Here is a 25,229-nt window from a genome sequence, read left to right on the forward strand (position 1 = left end):
GACAGACCGCAATCAGTGAGGGTAGGCAGCAATACCTCCGGCACGATTATTCTCAACACTGGTGTCCCACAAGGCTGCGTCCTCAGCCCTCTACTCTACTCTCTATGCACTCATGACTGGGTGGCCAGATTCTGCTCTAACTCCATCTACAAGTTTGCAGATGATACCACCATTGTAGGCCGTATCTCAAACAGTGATGAGTTGGAGTACAGAAAGGAGATAGAGAGCTTAGTGGAATGGTGTTATGACAACAACCTTTCCCTCAATGTCAGCAAAACAAAAGAGCTGGTCATTGACTTCAGGAAAGGGGGCGGTGTATATGCACCTGTCTACATCAATGGTGCTGAGGTCGAGAGGGTTGAGAGCTTCAAGTTCCTGAGAGTGAACATCACCAACAGCCTGTCCTGGTCAAATCACGTAGATGCCACGGCCAAGAAAGATCACCAGCGCCTCTACTTCCTCAGGAGGCTAAAGAAATTTGGTTTGTCCCCTTTGACTCTCACCAACTTTTACCGATGCACCACAGAAAGCATCCTACTTGGATGTATTGCGGCTTGGTACGGCAATTGCTCTGCCCAGGACCGCAAGAAACTGCAGAGAGTTGTGGACACAGCCCAGCGCATCACGGACACCAGCCTCCCCTCCTTGGACTCTGTCTTTATCTCTCGTTGCCTTGGTGAAGCAGCCAGCATAATCAAAGACCCCACCCACCTGGGAAATTCTCTCTTCTCTCCTCTTCCATTGGGTAGAAGATACAGGAGCCTGAGGGCACGTACCACCAGACTTAAGGACAGCTTCTACCCCACTGTGATTAGACTATTGAACGGTTCCCTTATACAATGAGATGGACTATGACCTCACGATCTACCTTGTCGTGACCTTGCACCTTATTGCACTGCACTTTCTCTGTAGCTGTGACACTTTACTCTGTACTGTTATTGTTTTTACCTGTACTACATCAATGCACTCTGTACTAACTCAATGTAACTGCACTGTGTAATGAATTGACCTGTACGATCGGTATGCAAGACAAGTTTTTCACTGTACCTTGGTACAAGTGACAATAATAAATCAATACCAATACCAATACCTCACTTGATTTATCAATGTATCCCCATTCATATCAACCCTTCTACATTCTCTAATTTGGCTCATGGTCAATCCACTTTTTCCTTTTATTCCATTTTTCTTGCCCTGTTTGTGTGGCATAGCCTTGCTGAATTTCACTGGCAACAGAATCTGTCAATATATTTTCCCAATTTACTTTCAAAAACTGATGATACATTAACTAATTTCCAAACTTCAAACATTTACATTTCTAATTATTTCCTACAGATAGCGGCTCGGAGGTGAGCAAATTTCCTGACCACTTTTTAAGTACCGAGGGATGAATTCAAGGGCTTGTCTTCTACTATCTTACTCACCCTCCATGCAGCTACTTTAAGCAAAATTTCTATTTCTTTTGGATGCATTTTCTTTTCTTCTATTTGCTACACCTTTTTCTGAAATTCAGTTTCAGCACTCAGTGAGTTTCCATGATTCTTCCATGGACATGGCAAAGAAGAATTAATTTTGTGCATTTCCAACCCTTGGTCACATTTGTTATTACACCTCCTGGAATGCTCAATTCCTTTCTTATTCACTTGAAGTATGTAAGGAAATACCTAACATACTGCTTAATATTCTTAAAGTCATTTTCTACTTCATGTCTCCCATGTCACCACTGATGCTTTCTTAGTAACTGCAGATGTGCCATTTTATTTTATATGAGCCTGCCTATGATTCAACTTTTCATTAGTTCAGCAGGGTGGACATGTACACCACATTCTGGCTGCGCCTGTGGAGCCCCAGACTTTATATCACAACTTGAAGTTAGCTAAATTAAACAGTGCTGTCAGTAAATAATGCATGATGTGCATGAAAGTTGGAGAGGTTGTAGGTATGGGGTTATTGGAGTTAAAGTTGTGACTATTCTTTTTGTAAATGAATCCAGGAAGGATAGCTCAATTCCCATATTAGATATTAGAGTTCAGGAAGTAGGGATTTCTGTAAAAAGGGCATGTGCAAACGAAAACTATTCATTGAGACACAAGAAAGCCTGCAGCACACACAAAATGCAGTAGGAAGTCAGTGGGTCAGGCAGCATCTATGGAGGGAAATGGATAGTCAATGTTTTGTGTCGAGACCCTTCATCAGGACTCATCATAGTGAGACACTTTTGGGAATTTCTCTCCTGGAATATTCATTTCTAGGACAGCCGGGTGCAAATAGAGCCTCCATCTCATGAGACTTTGTGAATATCACACAAAACTGGGGGATGGGTAATCAATTCACAAAATATATCTGATTTGCACTGTCACATGCACTGTGCACAAGATATGAAATGGATCTCAGACTTTTGTGTCTGAATAACATACTCAAGTAACCACAGCACATTAATTGCTCCCACTGGAGATCAGAATTAATCGTACTATAGGCTTACAAATTTTTTTTATCAAGATCATAAGTAAAGCAAATTTATATTTTATATCCTATATTTATTACTATTTGTATGGTGCTAACTGCATCCGATGCACAAATATTTAAAGATAAAATATCTTTCACTTAGAAATAAATGTAATAATAGTATAGCACAGAGATTTTAAGAGAGGATAAGTAATTTTCTGAAACAAGTTTGAAAAAGTAAATTGTATATAGTGGACTAAATAAAAACACAAAATGCTGGAAATACCCAGCCTTCCAGACTCAATATTGAACTCTCCAGCTTTAGGTAGTTCACTCTTTCTTTCTGTCTGTCTCAGAAGTGGACATTCCTGCCTGCCATTATTTTGGCTCAGTTTTTCTTATTCTATTCATAAAGTCTGGCCTGCTGGGTATGTCCCATAGTCTTGGTATTAATAGCATATTGCAATGAACAAAGAAGCATAATATGTTTGTAATTGCCTCCATTAACCCATTTGGACTCATCCTGTGAGAAATATTCTCTTTATTCCGCTCATCCTCCTCCATCTTCTCTCCTACTGAACATAGAACATAGAACCTTACAGCACAGTACAGGCCCTTTGGCCCACGATGTTGTGCCGATATTTTATCCTGTTCTAATATCTATCTAACCCTTCCCTCCCACATAGCCCTCCATTTCTTTATCATTCGTGTGTCATGTTTCATGTTTCATTCATGTTTCATTCATGTGAAAACTAATTAGTTTTTCTCTCTTTCCCAGTTCTAATGAAGTACCCTGGACCTGAAATGTTATTTGTTTTCCTATCCACAGATGCTGCCGTGATTCAAAGATCTTCTGTTTTTACTTCAGATTTCTCGCATCTGGAATTTTTTTTGATTTTCATTTACTTGTACATAGTGGATAACTCATGAAACAATATGCAGCACACTTTTGTCTTTCCAAACCACCTCTCTTTGCAACACCTTCACTAAAAGTGCAGATACAAAGACTGCTGTGGTCAGGTTCATTAACACCAGCTCGTCCTGCACAATTGCGGTACCTTGTGTATCACTGTATATACATTCCACTCAAAGCCATGTGAGCACTTAGCAGAGATGAAAGGCCATGTGATATTTAGGCTCCCTGATTTTCCTGAGATGGGCTCACTGCCTGTGCTTTGCTCTTCCCCTTCCCCTCCCTATATCCCTGCATTTGGAAGGACTGACTTTTTGCAGGACAGTTTTAATATCCAAACCTAGAACTAAATGGCGGGGATTTGTATAACCATGGATCATAACAAGCCCCAGCTACAAATCTCCTCAGATAAATGACAGATGGCAAAGCTGCTCACCAGTTTTACTGTCTGTCGATGGGATCAAGGTATTTTTGTTGCTTCTGAATGTCCCTGACACCATGATACATCTTAAAACTATTAAAAATGAAATAGACAATAAAAAATAATTCTTCATTTACCTTTTAAAATTTAACTTTTAAGCATTTAGGCTAAATACAAATAATTAAAAACAATATAAATAACCCAATAATCACAATATTTTCCTCATGTACCTAATATCCCCATTCAAATAAGTGGGCTCACAGATTTTCTGCCAGGTTTAGCTTGGCACAATATCCAGTAGTATATTCCCTTGCTAAATGTTGGGGAAACTCAGAAAACTTCTGTTCCGCTGTAGAGGTCCATGAGGGATCAAGTGGTGAAACGCAGCCAGCAAATCACTGGCAGAGTTCGACAAGTAAGCTCGGGACTTCTATGTTGATGCAGGAATCCCAAATCTTGCTGGCAGTTATCCTGACAAATGTTTACAGATCCCAATGGAACAGCTGGCAAAAACCAGCAAAAGCTGAGCCATTATGAACAACAAAGGTGTTAGAGTCTCTTATGTATAAATGTTTGATATGAGTTATTTTACATGCAAGAACATAAGTGGGAGCTGCTGTCACACGCTGCTTTGACATTGGTTAAGTATTTCTGATGTCTCTGATTACATTTAGGTTTCAACTAAATCAAACACTATTAATCAAAAATTGATTTGATTGCATCTTTAGACTGTTGTTTGCATCTGAAAGCCTGCATTTGTACTGCATTATGTAGAAGCAGTTTCTGGAAAACAAAAAAAAGGGATCACATAGTGTATGTTTCTTATCAACCAGATCAAAGATCTGAAGCTTAAGTAAAAACAGAAAATGCTGGAAATATTCAGCAGGTCAGGCCACATCTGTGGGAAGAGAAACAAAGTTAATGTTTCAGATCAAAATCCCTTCATCAGAACTGGAAAGGAGACAAAAGAATCCCGTTAAGCTGCAGGGAGGGTGGGGGAGAGGGGATGTCTCCGATTGTGTAAAACTGGGGCAAGCATGGAGATAAACTGTAACAAAGGTTATCTGGATACTGAGTGAATGGGAGCAGTTTGAGAGTGACAACACAGACGAAAGGACATAGGTAAAAGAATGTGGGAGTTGTGAAATGCAGAGCAGGAAGGCATATAGGTCAGGCTGGGCATGTTCTCCACTCTCAGAGGGACAAAAGAAAAAAAGGGGGTAAAGCAAATACACAGAGCCAATACCACAGATGGATGACTGATACAGACAGACAAATTAAGTTATCATAAGTTGTAGAATTTCAATACTGAGTCATGTTACAGTTATACAAAACATTCGTTTGGCAGCATTTGGAGTATTGTGTGCAGTTCTGGTCACCACATTAAAGGAAAGATGCGACCAAGCTAGGGACTGTGCAGGAAATATTCACAAGGATGTTGCCTGAATTGGAGGGCTTGAGTTCTTAATAAGGAGAAATTGGATAGGCTGGATCTGTTTTCCCTGGAGCAAAGGACTCTGAGAGGTGACATGATAGAGGTATATAAAATTATTAGAGGCATAGAATGGGTGGATAACCAGAGTCTGTTTCCCATGTTAGGGGTGTTAAAAACTAGAAGATGTAAGGTTTTTAAAGGGAGGAGGTTTAAAAGGGATCTGAGGGGTAAGTTTTCTCCACACAAAGAGTAATTGATATTTGGAATAAGCTACCAGTGGAGATGGTGGAGGCAGGAACAGTAACAACATTTCAGAGGTACCTTTACAACATTTAATGAGCAATGCACAGAACGATATGGAACTAATGCAGGCAAGTGGCATTAGTACAGACAAGCCTGATGGTTAGCAGAGACACAATGAGCCAAAGGGCCTGTTTCTATGCTGCACAAGTTCTATGACTCTAAGGCTGCAACATGCCCAGATGGAAGATGAAGTACTGTTCTTTAAGCTTGCATTGGGCCTTATTGTAACAGTGCAGGAGGCCACAGACCGGAAGGTCAGAGTGGGAGTAGGGTGGAGAATTAAAGTGGTAATTTTAAACTTTATTTATCCTTTAAAAATCAACTGGTAAAATTGCATTAAAGTGGTCTGTGGCTGTTACAATTGCTGTATTTGATGGGCTGAATGGTCTCCTTCTGGGCTGTAACAGTTCTGCAATTCTATGCATTGTTTCCCACCAAAATTATCATGTGTATTTAATATTATTCAATATCATATTTCTGAGCAAACAATATGATAGAAACATTTTTAAAAAATCTGTGACTTTGCTCCACAGTGAGGAATCTTTTCTGAGATAGAAGCATGATTTTACTGAAAGTAAATCCTATGTAGAATAAGAACAAGAGAATGCAACCTGACTTGTAGAATTATTTAGATTCTGCAATGTAATCAGCATCTGCAAAATATCTGCACGTGCAAACAAAGAACACTTACCATGATGCCTAATAGTACAACACTTTTTTCAATGGTGTTGCTGATGGGGTGCTTTGCTTGCAGGAATTGTTTCGTGATCATCAAATATTGTGCTAATTGCTTATATGCAAACCTCATGGATTTCTCATAACCAGTCTATCATTGCATCTGAAATGTACATTGGATATTGTTGAATTGCACTTGCATATTGTTAACTGAACACTAGATGGCTCCCAGATGAGACAAATGCACTCAAAGCTCTGTCTAGCACAGCTTTTGTTAAACTTTGATGGAATATTTATCAGTTTAGAAATAACAGTAGCTAATTATTGCCACATTCATTTAGGCATTTACTTGCATGTAACAGCTCCCTGCACTCACCAAATACAACAAAGAATCAATTATAATAAGTCACAGGGATGGATATTCAGAGTCAAGTCTATACAGGTCTTAATTTTCCAACAATAATGCATGCAGCTTCCTGATATCAGTGCATAAGGCTTCTTGCTGGTGAGCTTGCAAAATTGACCTTTGCATTGCTTCACATCTACCCTGATTTTGTGATCATTGAAAACCTGCTGAGAGCACAAATGGCATTGTGACTGAGATCAAACTAATAGTCAGAAGAATAAAAAGCAAGGCACAAATATTGTATTTAACCCCATCCTAAAGTCATGAACCAGTATGGCTTCAATATTGACAAGACTGGGATCAATAGGCAAGGATGGGGCAGGCTGGATTTTCAGAAGGTGCTGTGGAATTTTACCATCAGATGATGCAAATTTATTCCTTGCCAGGCTCTCTGCTTCAAAAGTTGGCTTAGTTAAAGACTTGGCTTCAATTCAGACAGGGAGCATGGGAGCAAATAGGTCCAAATCCCTGACCCCAGGAAAGATGTCCAATCCTTGATGACACTAGAGGGATGGGAGTGTTGGATGGTGCTAGGAGGTGTAGTCTTATCCTCAAATGCAGAGTTTTGAATGGGGGTGAATGGTACAGGGTGTACTGACATGGGCAGGGTAGCTGGAGTACTGTATGTGTCTACTGCTCTGAATGCAGCAGTTCAGTAAAGGCACTTACATTCACCTAGAAGCTAATCCCACCAACTTTTGGATACAAAGAAGGTTAAATCAGAGACCATAATTACATTTAGCCTCCTAAGTGTGACCCCAGGCCCTGTTTATCTCCCTCTTGTTCCACCTCTGTAAATTCCAGAAGAATGTTGAATGCAGACTGCATTGGACTTTAAGACTCTTAAAGTGTTATCATCTTGCCAACGTCAAGCCATCCATTTTCTGTTAGTTAAAATCCAGCCTGACCTCTCACTTCTTCCTGTCACAGCAGTAGCACAGTACATATTTTACATGTAAATAGCTTGTACTGGCAAACATTAATCTTGCAAGGTGCACCCTGAAACAGCAATGCCTCTGGAATCTCTATTACAATTGATTCCTACAGTAAGGAGCATAACCCTGGACTCATGGGGACTGTTGCTCAGCAACTTTCGAATAGCCCATTGGTTAAACTCTTAAGTCTGTTTTCAAAAGGCAATCAATAATTGGGAAAAAGATATTGGAAGAAGGCCTTCAGATCTGAAATGAATGCTGCGCCTGGGTGTTTACAGGGACTTAACTGTATGGGCAACTGGGGAATGTGAGGGTGGGACAAGACGGAGGGATGGGCTGTGGTGATTTAACTTCATGGTGTCCACCCTGAATAGAAGTCAGCCCCAGTCAGCTAGAGAAGGTTCCAGAAGAAGCGACAGGACATATGTCCGTAGTTAATCCAGCAAGGTGAGGGCAGTTCCCTCTCCTTAGGGAGTGTGAATGATTCTGTGGGGTGAACCCAGCCTTGGGCTTCTAACCTTTCTCTCCCAGGACTAATCACTGATTATTATCCAGATGCATCACAGTTTGGCATGGCAACTGCTCTGCCCGAAACCGCAAGAAAATCCAGAGAATTGTGGACACAGGTCAACACATCATGGAAACCAGCCTTTTCTCAGTGGACCCTGTCTGCATTTCTCGCTGCCTCGGTAAAGCAGCCAACATAATCAAAGACCCCTCCCACCCCAGATGTTCTCTCTTCTCTCCTCTCCCATCAGGCAGAAGATACAAAAGCCTGAAAGCACGTACCACCAGGGTAAAGGACAGCTTCTATCCCACTGTTATAAGACTATAGAAAATAAGATATATTTATTAATCACATGTACATCGAAATACGCAGTGAAATGCATTTTTTGCAAAGTGCCTGCAAGTGTCACCACGCTTCCAGCACTAACATAGCATGCCCACAACTTCCTAACTTGTACATCTTTGGAACAGTACCCTAGTATGATAAGATGGACTCTTGACCTCACAATCTATCTCGTTATGGCCTTGCACCTTATTGTCTGCCTGCACTGCACTTTATCTGTAACTGTAACACTTTATTCTGCATTCTGTTATTGCTTTTCCCTTGTACTACCTCGATGCACTGTTGTAATGAAATGATCTGTATAGATGGCATGCAAAACAAAGTTTTTTACTGTACCTTGGTACATGTGACAATAATAAACCAATTTACCATTAGGGCTGTCCCTGGTTGAATTTCTACATTGTTGGCTGATGGTGGGGGGATTTGATTTGGTTAGGGGTGGGGGGTGGGGAGCTTGGTTTTACTCAAGTGGCCAAGAGAACCACCCCTGATCCTCCCAGGCTGGAAGATGTGGCTGCGAGGTTTCTCTGAGAGGAGACTATACCCAGAATCAAACCTCACATTCAGCTAAATCACTATCTTCCAGCCTCCTTGACGTATAGATAGATACATATATAAATATCATCCCACTTTCTGAAGCAGGTTGGTGGCTGAATCCTTGTCCCCATCTCAATGACACTCAGAAGGCAGTAGATTCAAGCTAGCTTCCTATGTACTGTTATTTCCTAGGATATAACCCACACTCCCTCCTAACCCTATAAGTTGCTAAACACTGATTTTGAAGTATTTGGGCCCAAGTCCATTAAAGGTGTGCAAGGATGAAGGTTTGCCATCTGGATGCCTCACACAGCAAGTATCTTCCTTTTATTCATCTCATTTCATTCATACAGTTACACAGAGGCATATTTTCACAATATCTTGGCAAGCTACCTCAGCTTGATAGGATCTCTCCTGACACCATTGTAAGACACCTGCCTTTTTTTCCTTTCTGTATGATCTTCCCATGAAACCTTGGCAGGTCCAGGTTTCAACACGGAACTTAGCACATCATAGCATGGAGCATCAAACACTCCGCATGATGCAGGCATCAGGATGGATCCAGTGCCCAGGGACGTTCAGGCTCAGAGCTTGAAATGGGAGCACCAGATGAAGCACATGCAAGCTGAAGCAAATGGAGGTGACGGCAAATGAATAGAAGCAGCTGGGTACAGTAACAACCCTACGCATTCGTTAGTCAAATGTCTAAGGAATTGGATCTATCTTCAGAAATGAATCTTGGATGAGCAAAAGGCCTTCACAATATCTTTTGAGAATATAATAAGCACCCTGGAGTTTTCAGAGCCCACTGTGTTTGCAGCAATATGCAGCAAAATGATACACCTTGGAGCAACTTTTATAATATCTGTATGACCTAAGGTGTTGTATAGACAATGACGTGCTTTTGAAAAACAGTATTTACTGTGGAAATATGGCATCCAGTCTGCAAACTGCAAAGTGCCATACAGCAATATGATAGTGGCAGGATAATGTTTCTTCTTAAGTTACGTGGTTAGAGAGATAAATATTGGCCTGGACAATACCTGCTTTTCTTCTGGTGGTATCATGGAATTGTGTATTGCACTTGAGAGGGAAGATAGCCTCTTTGTTTAACATTCCAGCACTTCCAAATATACAGGAGTACTGCACTGGAGAATCAGACTGCATTTTGAGTTCAAACCTCTGGAGTGGGACTTCAATTCATGACCTTCTGTCTTGGAGGCAGGAATATGACCCATTGAGGCAAGGGTAACCACACATTGCTGCTACAAAGACAGAGGCCATTGGTTCTGTGAAGCCCAAACAAACATTTCCAGAGCTTAGTTTTGTTTCTGTGGGTTGACACAACCTATGCAATGAAAGAGTAGAACGCTTTGCTGTTTAATAGCATAAATTCAGCAGGAAAAGCCTGTTTGATCTCATGCACACTATTTATGACATCTTGTGCAATTGCAAATGGTGTCACCCTATAAAACCCTGTAATTATACATCCAGCTGATGCACCCTATCCCTCAGGAACATAATGTTCCAGCTGTCATTTGCTTAATGTGTCTTTCAACTGTAGATAGCCTGATCCAGTATATACTCCCTGTGGTGACTTGGGAGTATTGTGTTTCATTAATGCAATAGTAATCTTTGGATCCATGGAAAGAATCACTTCTGTCAAAGGTCTCTGCACATCAGCAGGGATCAGAGAGGACCCATCAACAATGCCTTCCTTAGGAAAGCAGAGTTGTCAAAGGCAGGCTGTCTCTCAGAGGCCCAGGCAGGTGTGCTCATAGTGTCATACAGCCATATAGTAATGAAACAGGCCCTTCGGCCCATCACACCTGGGCTGGACATCTCACTAATATGCTTTGTTATAGCAGGTCCGAGGATAATAATGCAAACATTGTAACTCTCTGTGCTGGGGTTGTTTTTTGTAACTATGGAGACTGGAGAGAGATTTAATTGAGGAATTTAAAATTATAAGAGGCATATGCAGGATAAGTTCAAGTTCAAGTTTATTGTCATAGGCATGCATACACAAGGTATAAACACCTTGTAATGTACTGTGCTGCTTTTTGCAGCAGCAGCACGGTATATTACAAACATAGCAAACAGAAGCTAACATAAATTAACAGAAATTATACATAATTTACATGTGTGCAAAAATAAACAACAAGGTAAACATAATGATACTAGTGCAAGTTGAGAGGGAGGAAGAGAAATATAGTCCAAGGTAGTGTTAGGATAAACAGAAATCAGAGAGGTCAGTAACCAGGACACACAGATTTAAGTAAATTGGTAGAAGAAACCAAGGGGAGTTGAGAAGAACTACTTCACTCGATGGGTGGGGGTGGTGGGGTTTTGAACTCGCTGTCTGAGGCAGAAACCCCCCCCCCCCCACATTTGAAAGGTATCTTGTTGACGGTTTAACCTGCTAAGACTGAGAGCTGGGGAGACACAAGAGACTGCAGATGCTGGAATGACTTGGGAAGGTGGATTAATGTTTTGTCAATTTTCGTCTGTCATGGCCGTGATGGGCAGAATGGCCTTCATCTACAATTTCTGTGATTCTGTGAGAAAATGCAACTGAGTCCTTTCTTGTCCATGTTAAAAAAATCTTCAATTTGTGGGGTGTGATTGGTGCCCTCAAATGACTTATAAAATAAATTATATCTTACCACCAATGGTGAAAATTCTGGTTCAGCGAACATGCACTCATTTTCCATCAGACCAGCTGCACCAGGAGGCAGAAAATGTCAAAAGAAACATGGGAAGTCCAACGTGGAACCTATTTGCATCATTTTCAACACTCCAGTCAGTCCAGCACTGGTTGGTGGTGCTGCTAATTAATTTGAGCACCATACAATGACACGCACTGCACATTGGATGGATGAGCTTCTCTACTCAATTTTACTACAGTTCTGGCCCCCGACATTTCTTGCTGGCAGCAGAATTTCGCAGCATTTACTTTATGAATTTTCAGCTTATATTTGATGAAACAGATTTTGTGAACTTACAGAATGTTTCCATCCAGGACCAGATATAATGGATCTGCATGTTTAGCTTCTTATTTTCCTGTATAGATGGAAAGTGGAAGAATGTGATGGAATTGGGCACGCATTTCTGTCCAAATGCGCACACCAGAATTATTCCTTCGCATTCCTCGGTCTGGGACTATGTATGTATGTGCTTTGGGGTACTCTTAAGGGGGGAGCCTCCTGCATAAAGTCCCTAAAGCGAAAGGCGTACCACATACAACCGAAGTATCTACTTCTGGTTTTGTGTCATTTGAGAAGGCTTGTGCATTTTATGTCCAGAAATAACATTATTAGAATGATGTTGGCTGGAATTCCAGTCTTTCCATGATGCTTGTACATTTTTTATCTGAAATAATGCATTTAATTTTCTAAAAACAATATAATATTGCTTGTTATAATAAATATTATTCCACATCTTTGATGTGCACATTTAAAGTTATTTACATGTTTTCTTCATACTAAAATACTTTGAAGCCACTTTTCTAGATATCATACCTATTATGCCCAAATTCAGCTTGGTACAGGCATGGACACAACAAAAAGCCTTTAGAGACAACATTCACAATTTACAAATGTTTTGCACCTGATGTATTTAATATAGGTTATTAAATATTGATCATTCGATGAATATGTTCTTTTTTTATATAGATTCCATTATTTTTACTATGGTAAAATTCAAGCATTTATCCAAATGGCAACTTGCTTGTCCTACAATTGATTAGGGTGTGTATTAGTGTCCTAAAATGGGAATGTTTGGATTGGGTGGGAAGTTAAAAATTTTGGAAGTTCAATATTCAAACCCAACCTTTGTCTAACCCTTGGTTTCCAGTTTTAAAAGACATAAAACATGCAGCAAATCTGTTTTCAGGGGGTGGATTAATTAGAAATTGTTTAAGGAGGCCATATGCCTCTATTTTAAGCTGATTTCTGTTTCTTTCTTTAGTCCTCTGAATTTCTTTGACCAGGTGGAACATGGAATGTAGAAAGAGACAAGGGACCAACAGAACATGTACCCAGAGGGGAAGGATACTTAATCTTCTCTGACAAAGTACTCCATAACCTACATTGCTCTGCAATCCAGCCTCTCATTCCTCTTATCCCACCCAATTTCTGTGCATGCCCAACTTGTCATCAGCTTGTGTCAAGGATTGCTTGCCAGAAGAATTGGTGAAACAAGTTAAAATAAGCTCCAGTGTTAACAGGCACAGTCGTGTTGGCAGCTAGCTGGCTGTTCAATACAGTACCACAGAATCCCAGAAAAAAACTTTTACTAAAAGGTGTGCAGATTCTATTTAATGACTTCAAACTGTGGCTTAGCTGGGAGAAATACAAAATGTGCACTGAAATCATGACTTTGTCCATCTATTGTACACTGTTGTGCTTGTAGAAAAATAGAATTTGACCACTTTAAAAATTGTCCACCATATCCTTAAAAAGCCAGCTCTCAAAAACTAATGCAAGAAAAATAGTAAAGGAGCATGCTTTAGAAATGGAAGCAGTCAGTAAGAAGAAAAACTGTTGGCACATCTGTCCCCTCGCTATGCTACTGGGCTTGGGGGATGGTTATGTGATGCAATGAGTCATACACTCACAGAGTTGTACAGCACAGAAATAAAGACTTTGGCCCAACACATCCATGCTGACCTTTTTGCCCATTTAAACTGATCCCATTTGCCCACAATAGGGCCTTCTACATCTTGCCTATACAAATATCTCTTATGTGTACTGATTGTATCTTGTTCCACCACCTCCTCAGGCAGTGAGTTCCAGATATCAAACACTCTCTGTGTAAAAAAAACTTTCCCCTCAAACCTCCTTTAAAATTCCTTCCTCTCACTTTAACCCTAAGCCCTCTTGTTTTTGATACCCCCTATCATGGGAAAAGATTCTGACTATCTACTCTATCTATGCCTCTTATAATTTTATATACCTTTATCAGTTCACCCCTCAGCCTCCTTCACTTCAGGGAAAATAATCCCAGCCTATTCAATCCCAACCATATCTAAAGTCCCCCAGTCTTCTATCTATCTTGGTGAATCTCCACTGCATTTTCTCCTTCCTATAGTATGGCAACCAGAACTGCACACGATAATCAAAGTACAGTTTAACCGGTGTTTTGTAAACTTGCAACATAATGTCCCAACTTTCATATTCTATGCACTAACCTATGAAGGCAAGCATGCCATATGCCTTCTTCACCACCTTATTTACCTATGTGGCCACTTTCAGGGAACTGAGAGGGATTGGATGGACCCTGTTTTACATGCTTCAGATTTATGCCAACTACTGCTTTGGGATTATTGCTTCGAATGTGTCTCTAACCTTTGGTAGAAAAGTAAGCAAAGTGAAGTGTTGTTTCTTAAACTTTATTTTAATGAATATTAATGGAGTAATTAACTTACACAAATTGTTTTTAAATGACGATTTTTATTTTTTTAATTCTTTAAATGTTTTTGAAGTATTTTTGAATGTCTCTGATGATCAGAACCATTTAGGAACAGCGTAAAGGTTGAATGAACTGCCGGAAGGACACTAGGGCAGTCCGTGTGTGGGGGAATGCAATAGATACAGCCTGGTTGCTGCTCATGGATCGAATGGCCTAATAGTTGAAGCAGCAGGACTGCATTAGGTGCTGCATGCCGGAAAAAGGTGAATGCAACAGCGAGCATCTGGTGAAAGGTGAACACATGGAGTGGGTCCAATACTGCAAAGGGCCAATACTCCACTCTGTTTTAAGAATTTCTGACCCTAACTCTCTTCACATGCCCCACCCTGAGTCACACCTCAATAAATATCAGGGCCAATGAAATAACTTTCAGAAGCATCTTATGTGTAACAAACTGTGGTCACAATAATATTTTAAGCAAATTCTGCATCACTAATCTTCAATTGCTTGCCAATTTAATTTTGACTGCTTTGCATTTTTTACATTTTATTTAGAAAACTAAACTGATGATTTTTTTTGGTAACATTAAAATGTCAATTGTGTCCTTGAATAAAACAAGTAGTTTATAATCTTAGGAGAAATATCAAGATTAACAAATAGTATCTTATTAGCTCATTATACAGTGCAGTAAATACTCCAATAATATATTCTACTCTAAAATATGCCTGCAACACATCACCTTCTGTGATGTTGCAATTATAAATCTGAATATGAAAAACAAAATGAAGCAGTCAATGACATGTGGATCATGTTTTCAACTATTAAGGCAATGAGCTGATAATCTCCAAGGGAGAAATAAAAGGGCATTTTGAAAACCTACAGAGTGAAGGGATGGAGATACAGAGAGGCAGAAAAGAGAGAGGAAGAAAGAATAACTAGAGGAAAAGAATAAGAGAAAAGAGGGATGAGACTGTATTTTATAGTCAGTTGTGCAGCAAGAACATCACTGCTATGAGATAAAGTGGAATTCAATAAAACCACTTGTTAATTGAAAAGCGTTCTTTTTAAACCATGGTTCAGCTATGTGAAATTCAAAGCAAGCACCCAACATGCATGTAGAAAAGCAACATTATGCCATGTTTACAAACTGTACCTCTTTCCTTTAAAAGCCAGTTCCTGAGAACTAATGCAAAGTCTATATATCACAAAGCCATTGTCTAGAAATGGGAGCAATCACTGAGATAAACATGCAAGTAAGAAACCACTTGAAAGAAAATGGATGCTTTGGACCTTCCTGCAACGGGAAGTTTGAGCTCCCTTCCAGTAACCCAGAAGCAAGTGTCAATCCTCCAGTTAAAAGCTGCTTCAGTGGGTGCAGCCTACACCATTTGTGAGTTTCATCACTGCATGTCTTTTGTCATCACTGTATATATCCAGCATAAAAATGCTGTTCTATGCTGTATAGTGTCTTAGCTTCAGGTCTTTGCTTTTCCAAGTTATCCACTGATCCAATCAAAAAGAATGGGTTTGTGTAAACAGGACATAGAAACAAAATAAATTGTGGTATATTGCCTCTGGAGTTTGTTTTTCTGAGGAAGATTTTGTTTTTTGGTACTGTTTGAAACATACAGCACGACCAACTTATTAAGTAAGAAAGCATGTTATAGCTGTGCATTTCTGCTGTTCACTCCTCCTCAAAGAATCCAAACCACTGTACCAACCCACAAGAATTTATAACGAGACACAATATCAATCATAAGCGTGCATTTGAACAAGAAACCTGTGAGGAAAGCAACAAAATTTATTATTTACTGTCAGTAATTCCAGTCTAGTCTTTACACGAAACTCCCCCTATAGGGCATAATCCAGGACTCAAAACTACCATCAAAACAAAGAGAAATAAAATCTAAATATATGCAGAATAACGTCATCCAAATGAATGTGAAATGAGTTCAGTTATTTTAAAATAAATTTGTACATTTATTTTATTTTTTATGCTGTTGATGATTGCTCACATGTAAATTCAATGTCCTTCATTCCAGCCAATAGAGTGGAGCGATATTGGTCATAGATCACTCCATGGCTTCAATTAATGGCACATCTTTACAAGTCTGCTTTTTTCTGATGATAATGGTACTAATGGCGATTATGTCTTCCACCTGGTAATTATTCTTTGTCAGGTCTTTAGAATACTCGTTTTTATAGGTCTTACAAATGTATTGGACATTTTAGATAACATTGGATGTGATTATGTTCAGTCAAGCTCCTCATGCTCAACACCTGCACTGTTCCTGTGGTTGTACTTTCCTTATGCAGCCCTGTGGGTCTAATTGAGCTCGAAGCCCTCACTGCCGCAGTTCCCTCACGTGACAATGACAAGGCTTTAGATGGTGGGTCCTGAGACATTGCTTTCACACTGCCATGATGGCCAATAAACAACCTCTCAAACATCTTTCATGATCAGATAGTTCAGATTTATTTAAATAATCCATTTGAGTCCAGATGTGAATTGCCTCCAGACTCTCAGCTCAGGATGTTTGTGTTTCAGCTCTGGACTCAATGTTGAGGACTGCGGCTGAGTATGAGGAGAGACACACGTGACCTCCTGCTTGGTCAGACTTTTGCAATGCATTGGGGGGGGGGGGTGGAATTCAGAGACGATCTGCCCTACAAGTAGTTCAAGTTCAAGTTTATTGTTATAGGCATAGATACACCATGTATCAATGCCATGAAAATTAGTTGTTTTTGCAGCAGCACATTGCATTACAAACACAATAAACATAAAGTTATCCACTGAACCAGTGGCCACAGATAAGCATGTTTCAGAGCGCTGGTGAAAAAGGTTGAAACTATTTGTGTAAAGTTGATTCTAAAACCATGAAAAAATAATTTTGAATTTCATAAATGTTTTAAATCATTAGAATATAACATAATTATGGACCTGGGAGGCCACTCAAGCTCCATTTTCACTTATCCATCTGGTGTCATGTTGAGAAGTCCATCTCCATTGAAACAGCTAGAATGATGCAACACAGATTGACTCTGATAGGACCCATCCTACCAATATGTGCTCTTTGATACAGCCATTCAATCAACCTAATTCTACTGCTCATTTCACATAGCCTTGTTAAGTCTTTTCCAACAAATTCTTCATCAACTCATTTTTTTATTTTGCCAATGACCCTGCTTCTGTCTTCCTTTCAGGTGGTGCATCTGATATCACATTAACTCTCTGTGTAAAATAAATGTTCCTCACACTACCTTTGCCATTTGAATTTGTGTCCTTGACTGATTTTTTTTCTGCTTTATCCATTAGTCCCTTTACATGTTGGTCACTCTGTGTAAGTACTTAATGGTAAACCTGTCTCTCCATCTGTCATGGCACCTCTGATATCACACTACTGCTTACTCATTTCCTTTTAAGACTTTGTTCCCAACAAATCAATCACTATCCTCCATATCTGTAAACCTTATACTTCCTCATTTATTTCACAAACTACAATGTACCTCAGGCACAATGAGCCCAGTTATAAAAATTTATTTAGCATGAAGAAATTCAAAGCAGAAAGCCTGGATTAGAAATATAATACTATTGCACATAGAGGGTTAAATAGTTATTGATGATAAACAGCCAGAAGCAGTCTCTTCTAATCCTGTTCTGCTTCCAGTCCTTCCAAAGAGATGATTAAATAGTATTGTACCTTACATTTGCTGTGCTTACAGAGACATCTCCAGTATTAGTATTAAGATTTAAAAGGATGACGGCGGTCCTTATACATTGTTTGAATGCACAGCAATAATCGGAGGAAAAGAGATTTGCACAACTCTACTGGTTAAGTAAAATTTACCTGCAATAGAGAAGCACCACAATGCAGAAACTGTAGTCCTGCCTCAGCTGAATCGATCCCTCCAGCAGCGAGGACTGGAAATCCTGGTATCGCCTGACCAATGCTAGATACCGCTTTTAAAGCTGTTGGCCTCACTGCATTCCCTAGAAAGAAAGACCACAGATTAATATGAACCTTGTGGTAGAGTGACAGACTTTATAATATGTTTTGGTTTTCAATATATTATTGTTCTATTAAATTTAAAATGATACACTTAATGACATTCATAGAGAATGTTTGTCTGGATTAATGTAGCAAAGTCTGAAATTAAAGTACATCTTTTTCAAAAAAATTCTTTGATTTACAAATGCAGCAAATCCTTTATGCATTTTGCATTACATTTTGAAGGGTCTTGAAATTCTTAAAAAAGATGAAAATAAATTCAAAGTTACAATAATATTATTCAAAGAAATACTCTCACTTCACTTAATAAAAAAGCATGTCAAAATTTAAATGACTATTTGAGTACAATAGTATAATATAGACTTTAGAATACTGCTTCTTACAGATAATTACCTTACTGAATTTCATATTTCACAGCATCTTGAAAACTGTGATGATGATTTAACATGAGTAAGGTGTAGGGTTCTACATAGAGCTTAGAGAACAAACAACATAAAAATCCCATCAAAATGCCTCAATGTAATTAATGCACTTCTCAGAATTAATTAATATAATCTGATTATACAGAACAAGATTTTTTTTATTTTTAGGCTAGCCATTTTTTCACTTGTAAAATATATTCTTAATAACCATTGTAATGCTGAAGTGTTTTTATCTCCTCTGATCTATTGATGCCCAATATGAGAAAAGCCTAATAGTGTGAAGCAGATTGAGGGGAGATTAGCAACTCAAAAAAGTGAATGCAGATTTTGCCACACCTGCTCCTTGAAGCAAGTGAAAGCCCACGACAGAGAGACCTAACCCATTCTTTCAGGGCTCAGTAATAATAAGAACTAAAGACATCATGAGTTGTTTTGCTGCAGCAGACATTGCCTTCCTTCACCCAAGCAGTTTCCATTCTTTAAAATAAGTCTACATCATCCTAAGAGCTGATCTGTTCCACCACCATAACCTCACCAGGAGTGCAGGTGAAATACTGGTTCCACCTCACCTCTGGAAAATTGATAGCAGCAGGCTGAGAAGAGCTCTGGGGAAATTAGTCTTACGATCTCACACAACCTATTTAATCAGCTCATATTTCTCAGGTGTCTCAAACTGTAACTCACAAATATAAATTTTTAAAGCATATCGACAGCAGGAGTTTATAATTTATCTTCTAGACCCTGTTTGGATCTTAGATATTCAATATTGACTAAGTGTGTATGGAAAACAGACGTGCCTATAAATTCATCCCCTGTCAGTCGTGCCAATCACCTAAATGGTAGTGAAAGGAGTAGGTACTCCTTCCTCCAAAGTTCAAGTCATTGAAAGCAGAATGTAATACACTGACACTGGTATGTACACATTTATTGCTATCAACTGGGGTACATTTCTACACATTAAGCACCCGCTTCTCAGACAGATGCAACATTACCACCATGAATGTGTTAATGACTTAAAAATGAGAGGTTCAGCAACAATGGACATAAAGAAAACTGGGTTAGAGTTTGAGGGTAATCGAGCTGAACAAATCCAGTACAGCACTATGAGGTTGTAAGGACTGACAAGGGGATCCAAAGAGGAATTCTGAATAAATACTTAAGACTAAATGCATGACTTCCTTTTAATGCAGCATCAATAATGAGATACCTCACAGCATATCTTCTGTCTCAAAACTAAAATTTGTGCCACTTTAAATGTGAGGCAGATTAGCCATTATTGTTAAGGTCACAGCTTTTTAATGACAGAGTAGCTTAACTTCACGGATCAAATGGACACCTGACCAAAAGGGAGAGTAAAAATTATATTTGCTTGACCCAAATGGCACTTTCTTGCAGAAATTTATATGATTTACTTAATTTTATTAAGGTGGGTGAGCTTCCAGCACAGAAAATTCTAGCCCCTTAATGGCAAGCAAATCACATTCTGCAGCAGAATTCAAAGTTAAAGGACAATTGTGATCTTTGAAATTTAATAATAGCAATTTTATTGGGAAAAATTGATAGCCAAGATATTATAACAATGCTTCTTGCTAATAGGTGAAATTCATTTGTAAATAGCGTACACTCAGTACCAGGAATAAACACAGGTAATGGTATTTGCTTCTTCCTTAGAAATCTCAGTCTGGTCACTATAATACTCCAGACTGGCATTTCACTGTTACATTGAGGTAGTGCTACATTACCTTTAGGATGAGTTGCTAAACCAAGATCCCCTCTAATTCTTTCAGGTGCATGTTAAAGATGCCATGACAATGTAGACAGTCCTCCAAATGTCCAGAATAATTTTTATTCCTTAAACCCCACCCAAGTCAGATTTCAATCACGTTTCTAAATGATTTTTGTGGAAGATATGTATGTGGAAAAATAGTTGATATATTCTTTTCCATTGGAGTGTAATTGCTTTTTTCTGAAAAATTTCCTTTGCTCACATCAGTACATGTGTGTGTTTCTATGAGTCCCTCTGTTCTGCTGCATATACTGTACATCATCACACCCACCATAGACTGTATGCCGATACTTAGATATTACGGCATTTCATCTTAATTGGAACTTTTGCAGGAGAAACAATCTATAAAAAAAGTGTGAGAATGCTTGCAGGAGGATGAATTATTAATGTGAAATTTGTTTCCATTGAAGAAGCTACTGATATCCTGAGATGTTGGTCAATGGAGAGTGTAGGAGATGGGGAAGCAGCCAGGCAATAGCCACATCATGGCTCATCATTAGCATATGCTGCTGTAATTTCTTGTTCTATTCTCTTGCTCACTCTCAGCAAACCATTTAATTAAAGTTTTCACTATACTGTTCCTTCCAGTGAAAAGACAAGGCAAGGGGAGATCGGTTCTCTTGCCAACTCTCCACAGTACACACCAGCACTTGCTCTCTTGCTTTCAAGCCTGAGTTCAGATACATCCATCCCAGTGATTTTAGAAAACATGCTAGAGCGTAGCATTAAAGAGAAAAGCATTTGGGTGGAACATATTGAGATAGAGCGGAAAATGTGTAAACATAGGAGACAGCATGCAATGCCTGAAGAGCCAGTGTTTGTTTTCTGTCCATCTGTGAGCCCAATCTGTGTTCAAAAAAATTTACAGTTCACCTTCTCCCTCAACAACCATGCATCCTAAGGCCTAGAAATCCACATACCGGTCACTGTTTATCTCAGGGTCAGAAAATCATTTATGTCTGGATTGGAACATGTTAACCATCATTTTTGTACCACTCTGAAAACTTCCAGTTTCAAATAACTTGATGATGCAACTTCCACTTCAGACACAGACTAAATAATGTCACACCTCATGCAGTGCTCCTGGAGGGCAATGTCTGGAAAATTAGCTGCAGTTGTTGGGAACTCTCAGGCAGCTCTGCTTTGAGAGTTGAACTGTCCCTGCAGTATCACTATTTAAGAAAGGGAGGCTGGGAGATTCCTTTAAAGGGCTCTAATCTGTGTTGTCATCTCCTCCTGGGTAGGAGTTGAGCTCCTTGGCAACACCTCTGCCACCCACTAAGCCAACCCTGCCCCTTACCTCCTCCACCTCCATAGCTTCCTGACAAACATTCCTGCCCTGATCTGCATCCTTCACACAAGGCCTGAGTGATTGGACCTATGATCCAATCATTAGGTTCACCCGCTGAAGGCCAAGCACAGGCCCAGATCTGCCACAGAAGAAATCAAGACGAAGGCTCTGATCATCAGACAGAGCCTGACTGGACCTCTGAGTGCTGTTCCTCTCCCTCACTCATACCCTCCTCCAGGCCTGGTCTAGGCCCCAGATTCAATGCATTTTCATTCAGCTGCTCTTTAACTCGCAAAGTGTGCAAACAGTAGGGCGCAGAGCCTTGGTCTTCAAATCTGCTGTGGCAGGTTTGGACCTGAAATAATGGTTGGTGCGCTCTGCAATGGCCCTTTAACAGCCATCAAAGACCAAAGTGAATTTTGTATCCAATGCTTTTCAAGGAAGTGATAAAATGAGAAGAGGAAAGAAAATAAAAAGCTATCACCACGATGGGAAATCTTAAGTGCTGACATATGGGGTGCAATGTCACTTCTAATGAAAAGCTGTAACTGACTCTCTTCCTCTGTAATTAATAACTCACTGATAATATTGTTGTATTGCTTACTTTAACACATACAGCTACTGACTAATGTGTAGAATCTGTTTTCATTAAAGGTGACGATAGCTGTCAATCTTCTTCTTCTTAGGCAGTCCTCAGGATTGAAGCTACTTTTATGTGGGTCCTGAGGTAATTGATGCAGTGTGAGGTGGTGGGTTCCTTCCACCACGTATGCAGGGCTTCTGTGTGCTACTGATGCATGGATCTGAGGTTCTCAATACCGTCTCAGGATTCTACATCTCAGGTTCCCAGGAATTACTGAATCAAAATTTCCGTTTTTATACTCCATATCCCTTGCAATAAAGGCCAACATTCGCCTTCCTAATTATTAGTTGTGCATGAATAATTCTTTGTATTTAGTGCTCCAGAAACTTTGAAACCCTGTATGCTGCAACATTTTGTAATCTCACTCCATTTATATAGCATTTTTTTCTTTCTTGCTTCCAACATGGATAACTTTACATTTTCCATATTATTCTGTGGTGAGATGTAGAAGCAGTTTAGAATAGTGATGTTATATGTTCTACTTCATTTATTAACCCTTTGTGATATGTGCAAATTTGTTAGAAAAACACTGGTGTGTTAATAGTTAATATGTTAACAAACTTAAGTAAAGCTTGTGTACTACAGTAATTGGTCAGTGACAGAAAGTTGTTTTGATCATGTATATAAGGAGATTTTCCACTGATGGAGGACTTTGCCTTTGGATTGGGATTGTGAGTGGTAACAAAGGCCACACACAGAGAAGATATTTGTACATTTGTTGTTGCCAGAACAGAACAGCAGAGGGAATGTGAGAATATTGTTTGGTTTGATAACTGTTTGTTTCTTGGATTAATGGAGTGGGCTTCCCTTTTGAACCATGGTCATGAATAGTATTCAGGGTATTGATGACTCTTGCATTTGCTTTCACTGGGGGTCTCCACTCTTAGTAGGGCTATGAGACTCATTTACTTTGAGGTTAACTGTTTTCTCCTTGTTATTAATTGCTTAATAAAACAATTTTCTCATTCATTGATTGGATCAGAATCCTATTGTGATAAACATGCTTTTGCAACATGTACTCCGTCTATCAATGTGCCCACTTGTATAACTAACTATATCCCTTTGCAGGCTCTTTATATCTTCACAACATGCTAACCCACCTATATTTGTATCATCAGCAAATATGCTACAATATACTTGGCCTCTTCATCCAAGTCATTAATATTGACTACAAGTGGTTAAGATGACATCACATCCCTGTGGCACCCCACTTGGTTGCCAATGTCAAAATGACCCATTTATCCTAACTGTTTTCTGTTAGTTACTCCTTGATCTATGCCAACATGCCAGTCCTGTGTGCTGTTATCTTGTGCGGTAATCTCTTACATGGCACCTTGCTAAATACCTTCAGGAAATCCAAATATGGATGAGTTAGGTTCCTTGAACCCAGTTTTGGGGTTCTGAAACCAAAGTTGATTTGTCTGCAAATAAGAACAGTTCTTGAGATTATTAACACAGACTTGCCTGAAATCACTGATACAGTGCATGTGCTCACTAACCTGTTCCTTTAAAAGTCCTGGGTCACTGTAACTACCAAGCTCACTCATCTGCCATTAGTGCCTGAGGTCATTACTGCCATCAATGTCCAGGGTCACTTAACTATACCCTTTGTCTACTTACCTCTGAACTAAACATGATCTGTCACAGCTAGGATGTTGTAATCTTTCACATTTTTTTAATGATTTGTGTTGGAACCTTGATGTGAATGCCTGTATTAAGTTACGAATAGCTGAAGCATAAGGAGACTCCTTGCTTTAGCCATTCATAAATGTGGGCATTTGTGTCAAAGTCGAGTTTATTGGGGAGTATCTACTTGTCTCTTTATCCACCCTGTTTGTTACATCCTCAAAGAACTTGAACAAATTTTTCAAAGACCATTTTCCTATTATGAAGCTATGTTGATTTTGCTTGATAGTCTTCGGATTTTCTAAATCTCCTGCTATAACATCTTAATGGGTCCAGCAATTTCACAGTGACAGATCTTAAGCTAACTAGACTAGTTTCCAGTTTTCTCTCTCCTCCCTTTCTTGAGGAGCTATTTAACCCAGGTTAGATTGCATGAGCAATCACTTCTGCGTGAAATCACTTCCGGCAGGAAATTGGATCAGTATTCCCATACACAATTCACCTAAGTGCATCTGATGTTCCTAGTGCCTGACATGCCCATGTCTTCCACACCAACATTTGGATACAAACTTTGACCCTTACTGAACACTTGCCATAAAAGACAGGAGCACAAGGGCAGCACAGTGGCGCAGGTAGTAGAGCTGCAGTCTCACAGCTCCAGCGACCTGGATTCAATCCTAACCTCCAGTGGAGTCTGTGTGGAGTTTGCACATTTTCCCTGTGACAATGTGGATTTCTGGTGGCTATTCTGGTTTTCTTCTACATCCCAATGATGTGCAGATTGGTAGGTTACTCTGCCATAGTAAACTTCCCCTGGTGTGTAGGTGAGTGATAGAACTTGTGGGAATGTGGGGAGAATAAAATGAGTTGGAGTAGAATTAGTGTAAAAATGGTTGCCTGATGGTTGGCATGCCCTCAAATGGCTAAAGGGCCAGTTTCTGTACTGTATTTCTCCATGATTATGACACATTATGCTGAGATCACCACTGAGATGTCCATTAACGGATCTGCATTGTGACACTGATATCTTAACCAGTATCATCTTTCAATATTCATACAAGTTGAAACCTCATCACTGATTGCAGCCATTTTTGTAGTATGTACCTCTGAGGTACATTC

At 39.5% G+C, this 25,229-nt stretch overlaps 1 protein-coding gene across 8 annotated transcripts in view; it reads right to left on the minus strand.

The window, feature by feature from the left end:
• LOC127568515 (dihydropyrimidine dehydrogenase [NADP(+)]-like) overlaps positions 1-25,229 on the minus strand; it is a 581,379-nt gene that overhangs the window by 77,253 nt on the left and 478,897 nt on the right. For 7 of the 8 annotated variants that reach the window (XM_052012359.1, XM_052012358.1, XM_052012364.1 and 4 more), the window contains one exon: positions 18,181-18,323. In XM_052012359.1, coding sequence (XP_051868319.1) covers positions 18,181-18,323 — 143 coding nt within the window. Of the gene's footprint in view, positions 1-16,003; positions 16,113-18,180; positions 18,324-25,229 lie in introns of those variants that run through there. The other variant, XM_052012366.1, reaches the window with a different exon arrangement.

Source organism: Pristis pectinata, chromosome 3, assembly GCF_009764475.1.
Source record: "Pristis pectinata isolate sPriPec2 chromosome 3, sPriPec2.1.pri, whole genome shotgun sequence".
Taxonomy (NCBI): domain Eukaryota; kingdom Metazoa; phylum Chordata; class Chondrichthyes; order Rhinopristiformes; family Pristidae; genus Pristis; species Pristis pectinata.